This window comes from Caretta caretta, chromosome 3 (genome assembly GCF_965140235.1).
Source record: "Caretta caretta isolate rCarCar2 chromosome 3, rCarCar1.hap1, whole genome shotgun sequence".
Taxonomy (NCBI): Eukaryota; Metazoa; Chordata; order Testudines; family Cheloniidae; genus Caretta; species Caretta caretta.
Window position 1 is genome coordinate 7,054,230 of NC_134208.1, and position 20,295 is coordinate 7,074,524.

Below are 20,295 nucleotides of genomic sequence, written 5' to 3' on the forward strand. Positions count from 1 at the left end.
TTACCAGTGAAGACAATTAACTCCTGGAACAGATTACCAAGGGAAGGGTTATTTAAAAGATAAAGTGATGGAGAATTCAAGGCTGAACGTCCATCTAAAACAGAGGTGGGCAAACTATGGTCCACAGGCCACATCCAGCCCGCGGGACTGTCCAGCCTGGCCCTTGAGCTCCCCGCCAGGGAGGTTAGCCCCCGGCCCCTCCCCCGTTGTCCTCCCTCCCCCGCAGGCAGCACTCTGGGTGCTGGGCAGCGCACTCCTGCAGGGCAGCACAGCAGTGGCTCTGGCTGGGTGGTGTGGCTGCCAGACATGCTGCTCTGAGCAGCATGGTAAGGGGGCCGGGAGGTCCCGGGGGGCAGTCAGGGAGCAGGGGGCGGTTGGATAGGTGTGCGAATCCCGGGGGGCCTATCGGGGCGGTTGGATGAGGCGAAGGTTCTGGGGGGGTGGTCGGGGAATGGAGAACAGGGGGTTGGAAAGGTGTGGGAGTTCCAGGGGGGGCCTGTCAGGGGGTGGGGATGTGGATAGGGGTCAGGGCAGTCAGGGGACAGGGAGTGGGGGGGTTGGACAGGGGGTGGGGTCCCAGGGAGGGCGGTTAGGGGCGGGGGTCCCAGGAGGAGGCAGTCAGGGGACAAGGGGGTTGGATGGGGGGTGTGAGGGGGAGGGGGCAGACAGGGGGCGGAGCCACGCTGTTTGGGGAGGTACAGCCTTCCCTACCCGGCCCTCCATACAGTTTTGCAACCCCGATGTGGTCCTTGGGCCAAAAAGTTTGCCCACCCCGATCTAAAAGATAAGCTCAACCATAAACTGCTGGACTAGATGCAGGAATCAACGGGTGAAGTTCCATGGCCTGTATTATGCAGGAGATTGGACTAGATGACCATAAGAGTTCTTTCTAGTCTTAACATCTATGGCTATGTCTACACAAGTGAGTTTACAGTGGTACAGCTGTGCCACTGTGAGATTGCACATGTAGCCGCTCTATGAGGATGGGATAGCGTGCTCCCGTGGATATAATTAAACCACCCCCAAAGCAGAGGAGCTATGTCGGCGGGAGAGTGTCTCCCACTGACATAGCGCCGTCCACCCCAGCGCTTCCGTCGGTGTAACTTACGTTGCTCCGAGAGGTGTTTTTTTCACACCCCTAAGCAACATAAGTTATACCGATAGAAGTGCTGGTGTAGATACAGTCTAAATGTATTGAGCCAGGTCTGCCTTCAGACACACGTGCAGCGCTCATGCTAACTCCCGTGTACGCAGTATCCCAGAATGGAATTTGCCCCAGGAACTACTTTATAAATACTTTGGCCCTTAGACAGTAACACTTTTTTCCTTAGAAACTTAAACTTGCTTAAATCCATTTCCTAGATTCACAGATTCTTAGGCTATGTCTACAGTAGCTTATGTCTATAACTTACTTATGTCACTCAGAGGTGTGGAAAAAAACCCATCCCTCTGAGCGATATAAGTCACACCAACAGAAGTGCTGGTGTGGACAGCGCTATGTCGGAGGGACACATTCTTCCGCCGACATAGCTCCGCTGCTTGTTGGAGGTGGTTTAATTATGTCAGCGGGAGAGCTTTCCCGTCAACAGAGTGGCTACACGTGCAATCTCACACTGGCACAGCTGTGCTGCTGTAAACTCGCTAGTGTAGACATGACCTTAGTTTATTGCATCTAACCTTATCTTCAGTCTAAGCAGTATTCCGGGCGGGTAACTTGTTGAGAAGCAGTGCAGACTGGATTAGTACCTGGAGGGGGTGTACCTTGAAGTTCCAAAGAGAAGCCTCCACACATCAGGGTCAACATAATGATGTAAAGTCCTTTTTAAAATAGCTAATATAATTATCTTGTTAATGAGCCTGCCTGAAAGCAGAACCGCATAGCCACGGGATTAATACATACTTCACAAGGAAGCAGGAGAAAAGTGCTTTAAAATGAGGTTGATTGCTATGAGGAGTCCCTGATTCTTACTTCACTCCTATCTAGTTTTTTTGTCATTTAAAAGGCATTATTAGGCTGACCATGAACTTGGATTCTGATCTGGGGTAAGAGAACTCCAAGGAGTGCAGAAATTCCAGGTATTTTGAGAATTCAGGTTCATCCAATGACTGCGGACAGAATTCAGAATCTTGGTATTTATTATAAAGGTTCCCAGCCCTTCTGACGGCAAAGACAGGTTTGTTGCACAAAGTAAACTGGTTCTCTGTTTGGGTACTGACTATGCAGCCAAGCAGAGTGAAAGAGTAGCACTGTGAAGTGGCTACTTCCCCCTACTCCTGCCGTTCACCCCTATGGGGTCTTAACATGGATGTTAATTATGGTCACATAAATGCCATCTTGGACTCTGTTATGCAACAGACTGTCAGTATGGAAATGGGCATTGCATGGATAGTGAGCTTGGTGTCAGACTTTGTCAACGATATCGAACTTACAAATAAATCAGTTGAAGATATGCAGTGAGACAGGTGGTCTCACAAATTCTACCAACCCAATAGGTCTTATCAATAAATCAAAGAGTAGGAAAATTAATTTACCTATCAATTCATCTATTTGGAAGGTGAAGCCTTGAAAAACATTAATCTTCCCTGAGAAGCAACACTCACAAAACTGATGACTGCACATCTGATGTAAAGTCCAGAGTAGGAAAAGCAAGTGCTGTATTTCAAAAACTCCATACAACATGGAAGTCAACATAATTAGCAATAACACGAAACTCAAAATCTTAAGCAGCAATGTCCTAAGTATCCTTCGATATGGAGCAGAGTCCTGGAACATTCCAGTGCAAACTGAACAGCAATCAATGCAAGTGTCTGCATAGAATATTCAAAGTAAAATGGACTGAGACAATAAGTAATTAAGTGGTACTAGAATGGGCATAGCTACCTACAATGATACAAGTAGTGCGGAAGAAAAGATGGACATATTTGGGATATCTGTTAAGAATAGCCGATAATAAGCTACCTAAAGAAGCATTTCTTTGGCAACCCCAGACAAGAGATGGAGAGGCCGTCCTAGAGGCATTCTGCAGCACACTAATGAATGGAGTGGCATTTACTACATCTGAACATAAAAGACTTGGACAAATGAGCTCAGGACAGGAATGACTGGAGACATTTGGCACCGGCCAAATGGCCTTATGCACCGGATGGTGTGGTAAGATGATAATGAAATGCCAATATGCTTAATCCTTTCAGCAGGGATCAACGCATTAAACTTTCAGCTAATGCACTGGTCCATTGATACTGGATGAATCACATACATCCTGCTAAGGAAAAAGGTTTAGCCCTTCCCACCGAGAAAGGTCAGCGAGGCAGATGATAAATATCTTTAAAACAAACTCCAAGTGAAAAGGGCAGAACGGCGCTCCCTCGTTATTTTTATTGTCCATCCCACAACTGCACATCAAACGAGAGAGCCTAACCTATTTACACTAGCCTGGGGAGTGCCCAGCATAGCACAGTGGATACACAGTTCTCCCATACTCACGAAGGAGCTCCCAGACAAGACCCACAAAGCCACCAGTTTACCCTCCTGAAATCTCACCCTTGTTGTAAAGCATACATCGTTGCAGTTTGGGGCGGCGACTTGCTACATACTTTGTGTTTGTACAGCGCTTAACTCAACTGGTTTTTGACCTTCTTGGCCTCCATGTGCTACCACAATATAAAAGTTAACATTCATAATAAAATTAAGACTATCCCCACTCGCACTGGGTGAGCCATAGGAACAAGCTGCATCTTTTATGGGTACTAGAGAGCTGCACATTTTATCGCTTATCCACTCACTCAGTCAACATTTGCTAAAATCAAACGGGTGTGATTTAAAGGGGTGCGTGAGATCACGCAGGATTTTGCTGGTTTTCAATAAAGCCTGGCCAAGCAGCAGCAGCAAAGTCACTAAGCTAATATTAAATTAAATCCTGCAGCAGTGCTAGTTCAGCTGAATAAGTTAACGCTTCTTGAATGACCCAGCTTTTGTCTCGCAATGGTCCTGTAATAAAGGCTAAGCACACACACACAAAAACCCCCGCCCACGCAGAAATTCAACAGAATTCCTCTTTTCCTTTCTAAGGATAATCTGCCCTCCTGACAGCAATATAATTCCCAGACAGAACCTATAGTTTAAAGAGAAGGGAGCATTACTCTAGGGTCCACTTCTCAGGATATGAAATAATTATGGCAAGTCATTTGATTTCTTACAAAATTAATAGGCTGTTGAAGGTTCCATGGCACATTTATCAGGAGTGGGGTCCCTCATTCCCAGCAACATTCAAGGATGGATCATTACATTCTGCCCACCTAAAGTTTCCAATGGATACAATATTCTTCCTGACCTAAACTGTTGGATACTGTAATTGTACACCGTTCAGCAGCTGCTGCATTCCACCCCAGAGATGACTACATTTTAGCACTGGAAGTGATTTCTATGTCGTTTATATGCCAGTGAGTAAAGGGCTTTACACTGCTAAATGGAAGAAAGGTGGTTATAGGTAAATCATCAAAAATATTTGTGCACAGGAACAGAGGTTAGTATCCTTTCCTTTACCAAAGCACCTGACAAAGTCTAATAAGGTTTCCTCCTGCAGAGCCAGGAATCAAACCCAGTTGTGGGGCTTAACCAACTTAACTACATGACCCTGCTTCCTAAGGGTAGTAGTGGGAGGGAGCTCTCTATGGGGGCATGGAATAGAAAGGTTTTATTTAAAAAAAAACCAACAACTTGGATTTTACCAAAAACATCCCAGACTGACAAGGTGCGCGACTTCTGCTGGCCCTGCTTCTGCGAAACTGGCAGCCTGAAGCGTAGAAGAGATTACTTTACTTACAGCTGATGAGATTAATTTAATTAATAGAAGCCTGTGGTGTCATTTAAATGATATAGCCACGAGTTCCTCCAGAACTCCAAGAGGCTGTTACCTCTCCAGCAGAATAGGCACCATCAAGCCTGCAGGCTCTTCTTTGCATAAGATGCAGAAAAGAAGCTGTGAGTGCAATTTTAAGTCAGGACGAGTTGCCTCTCGGTTGCAAATATAAAAACTAACGTGCTGCAGATTTCCCAGCAGGCTGGAAAGTGCTGAAGTATAGTGCTCCCCTAGTGCTTCCCTTGATAGGGCAACTCTGCAGATCCAAATTCCATTCCATTCCTGTTGCTACAGTTAAACTTACAACAGAATTTTCATTATCAACCCTACTTTCAGGCGTTTACAGTTTAACCCTACAAGCTCCCTCCAGCCTGAAACGAAAGTAGATGATGTCTGAGGTTGAGAGCAGGGCCTTTTCCTTTATAAAATTTGGAATAAAGCAGAAACCTCGCTCAGACTCATGGGAAAGAAGGTGGGCTGTTTATTAAGTTAGTGGTTCCCATGTACTTTTTTGCTGTCCAAAACGGCCATACTAACTTGGAAGGGTTGTTCTCATTTTAGCTGGAGCCTTAATAATCCCTCCTATTTTATAGCAACAACCTCACTACCTCCCATGCCAACCACCATTCTCTCAGCCAAGCAGGACTCAATGGGACTTGTGCTCCAGGGGTTAAATCCTGCACTCACTGCAGTCAGTCGGGAGTGTTACCCTTGATTTCAGTGAGTGGAGCATCAGACCCCATGCGAGGTAGTTCACTGCTGCACAAGTCAATCCCCCTCACTCTCAGTGCTCTGGCAGTAGTGCCATCTCCTTTAATCTCTTCCTTTCCTTTAAAGATTGTTGGTTAATTGACTTGGAAAACCGGCCTCTCTTGATTCATAGATACTAAGGTCAGAAGGGACCATTATGATCATCTACTCTGACCTCCTGCACAACGCAGGCCACAGAATCTCACCCACCCACTCCTGCGAAAAACCTCACCTATGCCTGAGGTACTGAAGTCCTCAAATAGTGGTTTAAAGACTTTGAGGAGCAGAGAATCCTCCAGCAAGTGACCCGTGCCTCATGCTACAGAGGAAGGCGAAAAACCTCCAGGGCAGATTGGAAGAGGCCCTGGAGGAAAATTCCTTCCCAACCCCAAATATGGCCATCAGCTAAACCCTGAGCATATGGGCAAGATTCACCAGCCAGATACGACAGAAAATTCTTTCCTGGGTAACTCAGATCCCACCCCATCTAATATCCCATCCCATCGGGCCTATTTACCATGAATATTAAAGATCAATTAATTACCAAAATCATGTTATCCCATCATACCATCTCCTCCATAAACTTATCGAGTTTAATCTCAAAGCCAGGTAGATCTTTTGCCCCCACTGCTTCCCTTGGAAGGCTATTCCAAAACTTCACTCCTCTGATGGTTAGAAACCTTTGTCTAATTTCAAGTCTAAACATCCTGGTGGCCAGTTTATATCCATTTGTTCTTGTGTCCACATTGGTACTGAGCTTAAATAATTCCTCTCCCTCTCCGGTATTTATCCCTCTGATATATTTATGGAGAGCAATCATATCTCTCCTCAACCTTCTTTTAGTTAGGCTAAACAAGCCAAGCTCCTTGAGTCTCCCTTCATAAGATAAGTTTTCCATTCCTCGGATCATCCTAGTAGCCCTTCTCTGTACCTGTTCCAGTTTGAATTCATCCTTCTTAAACATGGGAGACCAGAACTGCACACAGTATTCCAGGTGAGGTCTCACCAGTGCCTTGTATAAGGGTACTAAAACCTCCTCATCCCTACTGGAAATACCTCTCCTGATGCATCCCAAGACCGCATTAGCTTTTTTCACAGCCATATCACATTGGCTGCTCGTAGTCATCCTATGATCAACCAATACTCCAAGGTCCTTCTCCTCCTCCGTTACTTCTAATTGATGCGACCCCAGCTTATAACTAAAATTCTTGTTATTAATCCCTAAATGCATAACCTTACACTTCTCACTATTAAATTTCATCCTATTACCATTACTCCAGTTTACAAGGTCATCCAGATCCTCCTGTAGGATATCCCGGTCCTTCTCTAAATTGGCAATACCTCCCAGTTTTGTATCATCCGCAAACTTTATTAGCACACTCCCACTTTTTGTGCCGAGGTCAGTAATAAAAAAATTAAATAAAACTGGTCCCAAAACTGATCCTTGAGGAACTCCACTGGTAACCTCCCTCCAGCCTGACAGTTCACCTTTCAGTAGGACCCGTTGTAGTCTCCCTGCTAACCAATTCCTTATCCACCTTTCAATGTTCATATTGAGCCCCATCTTTTCCAATTTAACTAATAATTCCGCATGTGGCATGGTATCAAACGCCTTACTGAAACTAGGTAAATTAGATCCACTGCGTTTCCTTTGTCTAAAAAATCTGTTACTTTCTCAAAGAAGGAGATCAGGTTGCTTTGGCACGATCTACCTTTTGTAAAACCATGTTGTATTTTGTCCCATCTACCATTGACTTCAATGTCCTTAACTACTTTCTCCTTCAAATTTTTTTCCAAGACCTTGCATGCTACAGATGTCAAACTAACAGGCCTGTAGTTACCCGGATCACTTTTTTTCCCTTTCTTAAAAATAGGAACGATGTTAGCAATTCTCCAATCATACGGTACAACTCCTGAGTTCACAGATTCATTAAAAATTCTTGCTAATGGGCTTGCAATTTCGGATGCCAATTCCTTTAATATTCTTGGATGAAGATTATCTAGGCCCCCCGATTTAGTCCCATTAAGCTGTTTGAGTTTCGCTTCTACCTCAGATATGGTAATATCTACCTCCATATATCCTCATTTCCATTTGTCATGCTACCACTATCCCTAAGATGCACGAATGAAAAAACAATAAAATCAGCAAGCACAAGTATCTGAGAATTGTGGTATAAAGCTAAGTGGCAACCTCATGCAATAGTGGAGATGGCAGAGCACCCTGCTACTTATTATATATGTCACAGAAAGGCACAGTCTGGAGTAAGGCAGCTTTGCAAAGCAAAAAAAGATCTCCTTTAGAGAAGCGACTCAAGACAAGACTATTGTCTAGGAAGGAACACACATTGCCATGCAGGGTCAGACCAATAGCTCTAGTTCAGGGCCCTGTCTCCCAGGCTTGTAATTTTATCATGAGTCTCACAATACAGTATTTAGAATCTTTCACAAAGTCTCGGCTCCTGGAAGCAGCGGATTCCATGAGATGCTCAGCTTTCTTCTTCTACTTTTTAAAGTAAGATTTTAGCCCCTCTGGTTGTGCAGGAAAGTCAGGAAATATGATCCAAGTGCAATTTAAAGGCTCAGAAACCAGAAGGCAAATGAAAAGAAGATAAAATCTAGTATTTTTAAAACCTCATAATTTTTAAGCCAATCTCATGATTTTGGGAGACCGACTTCATGATTTTTTTTAATGCATGGGATTGGCAATACTGTCTGACAGGTGCCACTGTCAACTGCGGCAGAGGAAGGCACAAAAACCCAGTAAATAGGGCAATTATTGGATAACCTCCCCCCAGGGAATGTTTTTTCTTCATTCCCTTTAGTTAGTGTTTGGCTCATGCCTCGAAGCAGGAGGGTTGGAGGTTTTTTTTTGTTTGTTTTTAGTTTTTGTTTTTTACTATTAACCATTTTAACTCCTGTTAGAATCCATATAAATATCTAATCCTTTTTTGAATCCTATTGAACTTCTTGTTCTTTGTGATATCATGTAGCAAGTAGTTCCACAGGCCATCAAGTGTGTGGCTCAATGTTTTGGTCATCCAAGGCTTGTAGCATCCTTATAGGCTAGTTACAAAATGAGAATAAGGACTGAAGCTGATGCACTGTCCTTTAATGAGTCCCAGGATTATAAAACTCTCCCACTCCAGTGTCAGGTTCGTAGACTAGTCACAAGCACAACAGCTAAAATGAAGGTTGGATTCAAGATCTAGGTGGTGTTTTATTTTTAGTGACAGAGCATAAAAATAAACTGAAACCTCACCGAAATGGTTTGGGTAGCTGAAGAAATTTGGACACTGGACTCTCTCCTTGGATGCTGTGGAGTCAAAGAGTTGCAATCTGCTAACAAGTAGGCATTTTAGGGTTCTAAAACCCCTCTTCCTTAACTCTTTGGAGAGGGTCATTCTGGTCATTATAAAAACCTGGCAGTCCCGTCGTCTTTGGGAAGATGCACAGAGAAGAAAAGTCACTTGCTAGGATAGGAATATTAGGTCGATTCCAAAGGCTATGGGGAGCCCTACAAACACATTCAGATTACGAGTCCCTGAAATCCCTCGGCCCAGCTCAGCTCTTTGCTCAGTCCCGGGCCGAGTGCACTGTTAGCAAACAGCAAATAAAGTAAGTCAGGAGAATCCCTTCTTAGTTACAGAAGGGGCTTAATTATGCCCTTAGTCGCCCAGTGTTTCTACCCCCCTTAAAAAATGTTGCAACTACCTTTCTAAATTGTTTATCAAAGGAACTGGCAGCTCCATGCCTGGGAACTGCAGGAAAGCAAGCAGAATCCTCTAAACCAGGGCAGGCCTGGTCTTTTCGTATGGAAGGAATCTTCCATACACTGTGCTGCTAAACAATGCTGCTCTGGAGCCAGAATGGATGGAGACAGTGCTGATAGCTTAATCGCTGCCCACAATACTGGAGTGCCTGGATGCGTCTGCGGTAAGGATCAGCAGCAGTGAAACAGATGAAGTTCCTATGAAGGGCCTTGTTATCAAGCTGTTGAGACCAGGGGTCTGTTTACCACGAATATAAATGCTAACTATCCGTTTGTACATACAAACTGCTCAGTAAGCTCCAATCATGCACACATGGCCAGTCTTCACACACAGCACCCATAACTTCATCCACAAAGTAGTCCCACGTGTGCATGTACAGACCTCAGGTTTCTGAAAAGCACACACCCCATTAGACTCCAGAGCTGACAACAAACTGTTACTAAAGGGGGCAATTCATGCCTCTCAGAGCTATTGTTTCAGACGTGTGTACGCAGGCTAGGGCGCGTAACACTGCAGTCATTTGGAAGACAACTAGGACCAAACGCTTTTTTTTTTTTTTTTTTTTAACCAACAGCATGAATTATACAACACAGAGTGGCCTGGCAGAGATATGCAGATAAGCGTGGCAGCTCAATCTCACCCCTGAACTGCTGGTCTCAGGGCAAGAAAACAAAGCAGACAAACCAGTTTTCACTGTGGGGTGCGATCCTGGGTCCTCCTTCCCATAGATATAGAGTCCCTCTCTGTACACCAGCTTTTAACTGAGTTTGTAACAGTGAGCATCACAGCTGACTCTAAACATGGTTGGTTGCTCACATGCAAAAAAGTTATTACTCTACTAGTAACTGTGGGAGCTAAGAGTGTTGTCCCATCAGCAGACGAATCTGGCACACAGCTCTCTTCTTGTAACCAGGTTGTTGCAACTTGGGCTCTATGCTTTTATTTTCCCAGAAGGCCTGATATTAACACAATCAGGCAGTGCAATGGTGTTGATAAGCAAACTCTGCTGGGCGGTGAGATAGCCTGTTGTCATAACCAGGTCAAAGGAGTATCAGGCTGCGTGTGAAATATAACAGGGCCAGAATGCCAGAAAAACGAGCAGCTGTGCATTTCAGTTGCTCCTATTTGTGCGTAACCTGCATAACTTTCAACATGACTGTAGCAAGATGTTTTCCTTTCTGCAGATATTACAGTGGTAAGTGCTATACAAAACCCTAGGGAGGGGCAGATTGCACCCCCCAACTCTCTAACATTCCTGGACAAAGTAGCTAGTTGCACAAAGCTGTATGATGTCCAGTCACCAGCTCAAAGCTCCATTGTTCTTTCCAAAACAGATATATCTTAATCTGTGTCTTCCCTGGTCTAGAGGCAATTTATGTTAATCTAGACAGCTGAGCCTGAATGGAAGGAGAAATATCTAATGTATCTAAGGTGTGAGTGATACCAGTAGGAATGTTTTATAGTAAGGTGGAAAGAGTTAGTTAGATTCCCACTTGCTGATGGGATAACTGACTGAGGCTCCCAAATGAATGGAGCTCTTAACCTTATTAAGAGGCTTCTTGTGTATTTGCCATTTGAGGCTTTCAGAGCATTCTGTGTTATTCATGCAATATCTTCCCAACCCAGCAGCCCTGTTTGACACAGTCAGTAAGCAGGCTAACAGGCATGCTCTTAATGTCAGACTCTCTGTACTCTTTGTTTAAAAAGGATTAAGCAGTTTTATCCATGTTACCATCTCCCCTGGCTTTCAAAAATAAGAAATCTCTTCTATTCATAGCCACTTGTAATGAATATCTATACTCTCAAAACTCTATCACTGGGATCTGTCACTGGATTATTCAATTTAATAATACTTTTAGGATAACTAAAGGGCCCTTATAATTGCTAATCTCAGCCAACAAGTAGGCAACAGATTGAAAATTCCCCAGTACATAAGCCCTGAATAGGCTTACAGATGCTGGATACGAAGAGTTTTTCCCCTCGGCAATGCAGAAATGTCCTACAAATGGCTTCTCTCCTCTCAGCGTTTGAAGAATCAATGCATCATGTTCCATCGTATTGTGATAAACCTCCATTAAGCTTTCTTTTCTCTCCCATCATTGCTGCTCCTCAGAGCGTGTGCATGAGCAACAAGAAGTTTCAAAGTGGCTCCCTGAGGGTCTACATTTAGGCACCTAACTGCTCACATGATCATTTAGGAGTCTAATTACAGTTCGGGGTCATTTAGAGATCTACTTTTAACACCCCAGCTGGCAAGTTAGTCTTGGAACCGGTCATGCCACTACCAGTGTTTGTGAAGCAGCAAAACCCGAGACCACGCACTGGGCTATAGCTCCATAAATCGAAGGAGAACTGCTAAGGGGTGTGTGTCTGTCTGTCTGTCTCTCTCATAGGCCTCAGATCACTATGTGCTAAAAGAGATTCTCCTTTAACTTAACTGGTGTTAAATGCTAACCCTAGATACACAGCATGGATTCTAAAGGGAAAACCCACCTGGCCCTGCGACTCTAGCTTTACCTCCTCTGCGGCAGGGGGCTTGGTCAGGTGGGCCGGAGTCGTATTGCACGGATCCATCTGCTCCGTTTTCTCCACTTTCACCTTCACGTCGTCCAGACTCAGGGCCGGGACTGCGGCAAGGTCCTTCTCATCCTTGTCTAGTAGGTAGCGTAGGAGCTGATGGTCCTTGGACTCCTTTTTCTTCAAGGCCTCTGGCTCCAGTTTGATTTCAGGGGTCCCCGGGATCTGACTCTGAGAGGTAGGGGTGGCGGCAGCATTTGGCGCAGTATCCTTCTTGTCGTGCTCCATGGACAGAGTGGTGATGTCGGAGGGGCTGCCCTCCTGCAAGAGACGGTGTAAGATCTTGTGCCGCTCTGTGAGGGAGCTATGGGAAGAGGGACACGCATTGCCTGGAGGGTTCCCAGAGGCACCTGTGCAGGATAAGGGATCTTTGCAGCTAGTGTCTGCATCAGCATGCCGCAGCTGTTGTTCTGCCGTTGTGGCCAGGAGCTGAACCAGCTTGTGGCTGGTAGCTTGGGAGCACTTGGTGTCTCCCTCCGCGAGTCTGTCACTGGCATGTAGCAGGCCTGAGTCCAGTGGCTTGCCATCGCTCGAGCCACTGTCAGACTGAATCATCTCGCTCAGGATGGAGGTAATCTCCTTGCTGTCTTTCGGCTCCGTTTTCACAGGCTGCATGCTGAGCCGGCCAGGCGAGTTCTGGGAGCTCGGCTGCCTCAGAATGGGAGGTGGCGTGGAGTAGCCCATGGGGGTGCTGGGGCCTTCATTAAGCCCCTGCATAGAGTTTATTGGGGCACTGGGGAAAGGCCTGTTGCTGCTGCCACCGCTGCTGCAGCCACCGCTTGCCATGCCCACAGGAGAGTGCATGGTAGGCATGGTAGGAGAGAAAGGATTGCTTGGCATTCTGGGCCTTGGTACCAATCCTGGGCTAACCCGATGCCTAGGAGACATGAACTGTGCTGGGGTAATCCCTGGACTATTCAAGGGGGAGCTATTGAGGTTTAAAAGGTGGTTATTGTTCTGGGGACCAGCTTGTCCCTGGCTTAAGGCAACATTGGCTCCGATCTGATTCCCAGGTGAACACCCAAAGCTCGTCTGGCCGGTGCTGGAATTGCTGCTATGGAGGCCAGAGCCTGGCTGCTGATTTACACTGGTCGCCAACATGCCGCTGTTGGATGGAGGGATGGCAGACGAGAGAGCCATGCCTTGCCCTGGGGAGATGCTGGGGTTCAGCGCAGGGCTGACACGGGGAAGGGGCATTCCAGAGTTAGTGTTCTCTTGAGGAGAGAGCATGTGGTGATCCCTGGAAGAAAGAAAAAAAGACAGAGAGGCTGGGTGGTGGGGAGACACAACTCAGAAGATGACTCAACTAAATCTGTAGTACAGCTCAACTAAACCTTTCCAGCGTCTTTGGGATTAAGCTATCACATAGACCCATCAGGCCTGGTAAGTCTGACAGCTGCAGCTTGTACGATATGGTGTTTTCACACACTATCTTAGCCCCACCACTACCCTAGGGTCCCAGGAGGACAGAGAGCATATTTCAGTAGCATTTGTGGATGGAGCAGCTACATTGCTCTCTGTAGGTATTTAGTGGATTGTGCAGCACTGTGGCAACTGAGGAGCTACAAATCTATCTCAGAGGGGAAGGTCTACTTTGGGCTGTGTATTCTCGCATTGGTAGGGAGAGGAGAGTGCTAAGAGAATACAATTCTTTGCCCTCCTCCATCTGGTTGCATTTCTTTAACACACAGTAAGTTCCCCCATCTTTCCTGTTCTATAACAACCTCTTCCTCCTGAACGAGTTTGAGTGCAAGTTCTCTGGGGCAGGGCATGAGCCTTCGCCATGTTGGTAAAGTGCCGTGTGAATTCATGGAGCTGCATAAGCATCAGATACAACTGCGAAGCCACAGAAATAGCCAAACTTTAGTGAACTTTTGCTGCCTTGGCTTTCAAACATATGGACTAAGATCCCCCAACGCAGCACCTCACTGTGGAATTGCACTCCCAAAACCAGCGTGAGAGGATCACCCCAGCCGCCACTGGCATAGAACCAGCAATGTGACTCCTAAGACGCCACCATCCCCGCAGCTGACACTGATCTCTGACTGCACTTATAGGCTCCTAGACACCGTTGGCAGCTGGTCTAGCTTACAGCAACCTCCAGACTACTCCTACTCCTGAGCTGTGCTGTGAACTCCTCAGCTACAGCTGAGGATCCAGGACAAGTCGCGAGCTAGCAGCGATTTCACCCCAAGTTCTTAGGACTCACCTGTCAATGATATGGATGCCCATGATGAAAGGCTGCATTTCTGGGCTTTGAGGATAGCAGAGCTTACACTTGGTGTGGGCGCTAAGTACCGTCCCGTCGCTCAGCGTGAATCTGTACGATGGACTGAAGGCCGTGCCACGCGTCATCACTGGAGAGGGGGGAGGGAAACAAACCAGACGTGATCCATCCATCTGCTTAGCAATTCAGATAGGGCTCACAAAACCTTTGAGAAGGGATGTGGGGGGTGCAGGATGGTGGTGAAGGTAGTAGGGGATTGACTTCCACCATCCGTGTGCACGCAAGGATAGCAACACAGAGTTTGCAACCACCTTTGCACCTTCCCCTTCTCCCCCTCCACCCAATTGCGCTCTGTGTATTTTAGCCAGTCCCCAAAGATCCCACCGTTAGTGTGCAAAAACAATGCAAGTCAAAAATAATCCTCAAGTGAAGTTATGGCAATCCAGGTAGTCTCTCTCCTCTGTTCTTCACTGCCTTATCACGGTCACATCACCATTTTCAGCTGCACTAACCCAGTGTATTGCAGCTAGGGTGACCAGATAGCAAGTGTGAAAAATCAGGACAGGTGGCAGGGGGATAATCATAGGACTGGAAGGGACCTCGAGAGGTCATCTAGTCCAGTCCCCTGCACTCATGGCAGGACTCAGTATTATCTGGGCCATCCTATAGGTCATAGGCACCTATATAAGACAAAGCCCACAATATTGGGACTGTCCCTATAAAACTGGGAGATCTGGTCCCCACAGTTGCAGCGGGTGTTTCAGGAAGATCTGAAGGGTGGTGTGATGCAAGTTAACTTCTCAATGCTGCTTGTTGTGGGCAGGGACATGGGGCACAATGTGAGCCAGGAATGTCTGCGCTGTAACTGATTGCCTTATCAATGTACTCCTATTTAAATCAATTAAGCACCGTCCTTGAACATACAGTGCTATAGCAGCAGAAAGGGCAATTATTCTATCACCAGTGTACAGTACATACTCAGTGTACCCTGATGAATCCAAGCCAGGTATTGAGAGCTGCAACAGGATACTAACCACGGCAGCACTGGGAGAATTAAATCTTTCTCGATGCTCAGCCAATCTCCCTATGCAACATTCTGTCTTCCTGATTTCCTTTGTTAGTGTCCTCACCAACAGTGCATCAAGCTTCCCTGACAAACCCCCAGAGGGAACAATATCTTAAATCACTACCATGATCAGAGGAAAACCCTGCTAAAAAAAACTACCGAAAAGGAGGAGAGCTTGAAGATCAGTCATGGGACTTTGACACTGGGGCTGATGTATGCATGGAGTGTGGGAGGAAAAAAAATCACCCTCTGGTTTCAGTGCAGTGACCACAGTCGGTCTTTGGAAGTTTGACTCATTTCTTTATTTGCAGAAGGGTGTGAACAAACCTCTAGCCTGGCATGACATACATGAGTTTTGGGCCAATCATATCCCCTAAGCAAGTTACTGTAGCAGTGCTGGGATCTGAATGGTAGTTTGTTGAATGCTGTGAGATCCACACCCAGCCTCTCCAGTTGCAGGAGCCATTTCTGTGCTACTGAGCCTTTTCTGCTACTTCATTGGCACTTTATTATTCATGCAGAATTCCCTTTTTCCAGAAAGCACTTATCCAGCAACAAGGGTTATGCATCAGCTTCTGATTGAAGCCACCCCAGCTCAATATGCAAGGCAAAGTACAGCAAAGAGAGAAGTCTGTTACCTTCTTGAAATAGCTGTTTGGCATAAGATGGCTCTCTGCCCTGAGGCTGGAAGAAAGCATAGATGCACTTCCGCACTAAATCCTCCCAGCCAGTCCTGCCTGCGGCTCTCAGGGAACTGGTGTCAATGGAGATAATTTTACCTGGGTGGAAAGAAAATTCACATTATTCAGATACAGAAGCAGTGCAAAAGAAGTCACTTATACTGCTCTCACTCTTATCCTCCCGGTGTGGCATGTGTATATAGGTACACACAGAGCTAGAGGCGTGCACATACTTTGTTTTGAAATGAGCTTTCACAACTAAAATTAGAAGCTATACTCAAAGTATGTACAGTGGGCTGAGCCTTGCCGAGGTTATACTGGCATAAAGTTGGAGTAACATAGTAGGGAGGCCCCAAAAGATCATTAATAAGGACATTTGCATGTTACCCTCATCAAAAAGACCTCTCTCTAGTCTAAATTCAGCATCACAAAATCCAGATGCATCCAACTTGACATCAGCCAGGCAATCAGCGATAATACTAGGGATGTCCTTACACAGATCAAAAAAATGAAATATACGCCCAAGGAGTTATCTACCTATTGAGGATACTGAAATCCAGGCAGCTTTACTAAATGACTGACTGACTGTGGACATGAAGAGAACAATAAGAGAGGAACATGCACACATTGCAACTTGTCTCATTCATGAATACCTAGGGGACGCACCAGAAATAGAGCATTTCTCATCTGTTCACCAGTTTCGTATTGAAACTTCACTACCCTCTTCAAAACTGTGTAATATACAAGTATCCATTTTAATTAAGGGGGAAGTATGGCTGGCTAGCTTCAAGCCAGCCATCCTTGCAGACTGTTTTAGTTTAGCACCCTGTGGCATTATCTTACTGGCTGGATGAAATTCTGGGACAATGCTACATCTGCAAGAACTACATCATCTTACAGTTCTAGCGGAACAAAGATGCTGTTAGCCTGGAAGCATTTTGATTGCAAAGATGGCTCCTTACCCAGAACAATGCTTAGCATCTCCCAGCATAAAACTCCCCCGAGCTCACAGAGAACAGTACCTGTAGTATCTTGCTTGGTCATGAAAGATTCTGAACTGGTGACAGCTGCAGGTCGAGGTAATCTCCGTGCAATACATATCAGACAAGATTGGAAATCTGCCGTAACAGAACAGGGTGGGGAGAGTGGGAAAGTGAGAGTCCAGTGTTATAGAAACCACTTGCAATTCAATGTTTTAATTAAAATAGCATTGTTGTACTCGACAGCCACATCCTACTCTGGATGCCTTTACCTGGCCTGTCACCTAGGCCTTCAAAACAACAGGGCTCTCTATAAGCTGTATGATGTTTGCTGGAGAGGAAAGAACCCCATTGTTTGGAGGAACTAACTGTAAGGCCTTTCAGAAGTACCACACAATAATAGTCAGCACTGAAAGCCAACAACTGTTGGCTCCAGGGAAAGTATCTGGTCATAAAATACTGTAATTTATTCCTTCCAATCATGATCTCCTGTGTAAACTACAATGGATTAATTCAGTTAATGCACTGGAAAATAACGGCTGGTACACAGAAATGAGGGTTAAGGTTTTTTGCAAGAAGACTTCTTTCCTCTACCATTTGGAGATCAGTGGTGGATACGCACCACGGCCCTGATCCTGCAATCGGATCTGTACAGGGTGACCCTTCTGACCGTCAGGAGCCTGGGCAGAGGTGCACCCCTACAGATCTGACTGGGGCCTGAAACTCACTGGCTACTACAATTGTCAAACACTCCTGGCACTACTGGAGGCACTAGGTAAAAGTGACAGAAATCAGAGCTAGAGAAGTCCTGTTAGGGCAGGGGTAATCAATTATTTTTTGTCAAGGTCCAAATTTCTTGGTCAAGGTATAGTCAAGGTCCAGATTCCAGAGAAAATAAGACAAAAATAATAACAATTATGATAACAAGAAGTAAATAAAAAGATTTTGCAGTCTGTTCAAAAGCGTCTGGCGGTCTGGATTTGACCTGTGGTCCACCTACTGACTGCCCCTGTATAAGGGCATCAAGTCCACCCGCTGGGGATCAGGGCAGGACTGTGCCATGCAGTCCAGTCCAGTCTTACCCATCTCAAGGATTGGGGCTCCCACTGTTATTCTGCAGTGACAGAGCTCCCTGTGAAGCAGCTTTTCATACTAATCAATTTATCTTTCCCTTTCCTTAATTTCTACCTAACATGCTCCATTGCGAGTTCTCCTGATGCACGGAAGGGCAGCCTGTCTCCATCTCTGCTTATGGAGAGAGGGTAAAGGCTTGCTGACTGGACAGCATCAATCCAGACAACAGGAAATGGATAATGTAAGAGCTGGAGATTGTGCTCTCACTGTTGGTGCAATTCACCCTTGGGCAAAGGGCTGGCATGAGCCCTGTGCTCCCCACTTCAGTCCCACTCACCATGGTGCACAGGCCTCACCCTGGCTCTGCATGGGACGGGAGGGGGAGGTCACCCTGTGGCAGCGTAAAGCAGCCTTGCAAAATTTTGGATTTGCCCATTTTTCAGCAGGCGAGTTAAATTTCACTAGCACTTTCCATTCCCCTCCAGGTTATGGAGGGCAAGTAGATCTTGTGCCGGTGACTTCTCTTCAAGACTGACACAGGCTTAGAGCCTCATATCAGCCAGCTCTTCCCACACATTTCACCCCAGGAGTCTGAACAGCGCAGCACTGCAAACCCCTGGGGCTCAGCACCGTGGTCAGAAAGGACTTAAAAGCGCCAAATGTAGCTTAAGCTGGAATAGAAAACAGAGGAGGGAGGAGAACCGATGACCAACATCAAACGCTTCTAAACGTGTTTCCCCTTGTCCCGCCTGCACTTCCCAGGCTGTGCCGGGGAGGAGAAACCCTTGGAAGGCCCTCTGGGGAGAAGGCCTTGTGTGACTGCCCCTGGACCTGATCCTGTGCCATCTGCACTGCAAGCCCCATCCCAAATGCAACAGCAAACGTGGCAGGCTGAAAGTAAACTCTCCGAGGCTGCTCTCAGCATGAACTACAATCTCCTGGAAGGAAGTCCTGCATAAGGACAGTAGAGGGCAGTTCGTCCTCTCTTCCCACTCCAAAAAGAGAAGGAGGACTTGTGGCACCTTAGAGACTAACCAATTTATTTGAGCATGAGCTTTCGTGAGCTACAGCTGAAAGCTCATGCTCAAATAAATTGGTTAGTCTCTAAGGTGCCACAAGTCCTCCTTTTCTTTTTGCGAATACAGACTAACACGGCTGTTCCTCTGAAATCTTCCCACTCCAGCCTCCTTCCCTTCCCCAAGACGCAGTACAAAGCAATCAAGCAGGGTTTGAAATAAATGATCCTCTACCCTACCTTCTCCTTCCTCTTTGATTGATTTGGGCTGGGACACGGTGAAGCACTGCATCACCTCATAGCGCTGGCGAGCCTCCTGGTTCTCCGCACCCAGCTCATCAGGGGGGCGGATCAGCATCCGGCAGCTGAAGGTATGGCTGCTGCGTCTGGTTGCTTCCTGAGGCCAAGGAACTCCATTTACTGTGGCGAGGGAGAGGGGAAAAGAGAGAATCACAGACTTTGATCACAAGTGAACATTTCAAACAGCAGGCGTTAAGGATCAGAGTTCTCTGCCTGACCCTCTCCATGTCATCATCAGCATTTGCTAGGCAGCCAGAGTAAGAGTGCCTGGAAGAGTTTATAGCTGAAACAGACAAGGGTTGGAGGGGGAACAGAGCCACAGAGAGGTGAAAGGATTCACCCAGAGTCACCCAGCAGGTCAGTGGCTACAAGCTGGATCTCCTGGGTCCCAGTGCACCGCCCTACCCACTGGACCACACTACCCCTTTGACAGTGGTGTGATAACACTTTGCACGTCTACAGCCTAACAAGTCCAAAGAATTCCAGGGTTGATGAATTATACCCCACAACACCATTGTGAGGTAGGTACTACAGGTATTGTTATTTCTGTGTAACAGAGGGGGAAACTGAGGCATAGAGAGGTGCTTTGATTTGCCCAGCTACACAGTGAGTCGGTGGCTGTGCCAAGAATAGAACTCAGTTCTCTTGACTCCCCATCCAGTGCATCAGCCAGAAGAACTTTCTTCCCCTCCCCTCAGTCACAGAAGCAGGTGATAAATCGCTCATGAGTCAGCATGTTCCAGGACATTTCACCCGAAAGGCCTGTCCCTCCGAAGATCATTCAGGTCCCCAGCACTGGTAGCTCCCTAGACCACACCTCCATCAACTTCACTGCCACACAGAGGCTATACGTAGCCATGATCTCCTCCCTTTCAAGGAGGATTCTGAAGGCAAGTGGTCTGGCTCCCTGCAGAACAGCTGCTGGCTGAACACAACCACTGCTGTTGAACTAGGCTCTTCAAGCTCTATGAAATCAGAGTCTACTACACTGCAAGGG

The 20,295-nt window shown here is 46.4% G+C and overlaps 1 protein-coding gene across 12 annotated transcripts in view; it reads right to left on the reverse strand.

Moving 5' to 3' along the window:
- NCOA1 (nuclear receptor coactivator 1) overlaps window positions 1-20,295 on the reverse strand; it is a 361,163-nt gene that overhangs the window by 56,537 nt on the left and 284,331 nt on the right. For 11 of the 12 annotated variants that reach the window (XM_075126309.1, XM_075126305.1, XM_075126307.1 and 8 more), the window contains 5 exons: window positions 19,239-19,418; window positions 16,952-17,047; window positions 15,888-16,028; window positions 14,166-14,313; window positions 11,873-13,196 (listed from right to left, as the gene is read on the reverse strand). In XM_075126309.1, coding sequence (XP_074982410.1) covers window positions 11,873-13,196; window positions 14,166-14,313; window positions 15,888-16,028; window positions 16,952-17,047; window positions 19,239-19,418 — 1,889 coding nt within the window. The remainder of the gene's footprint in view (window positions 1-11,872; window positions 13,197-14,165; window positions 14,314-15,887; window positions 16,029-16,951; window positions 17,048-19,238; window positions 19,419-20,295) is intronic. The other variant, XM_075126310.1, reaches the window with a different exon arrangement.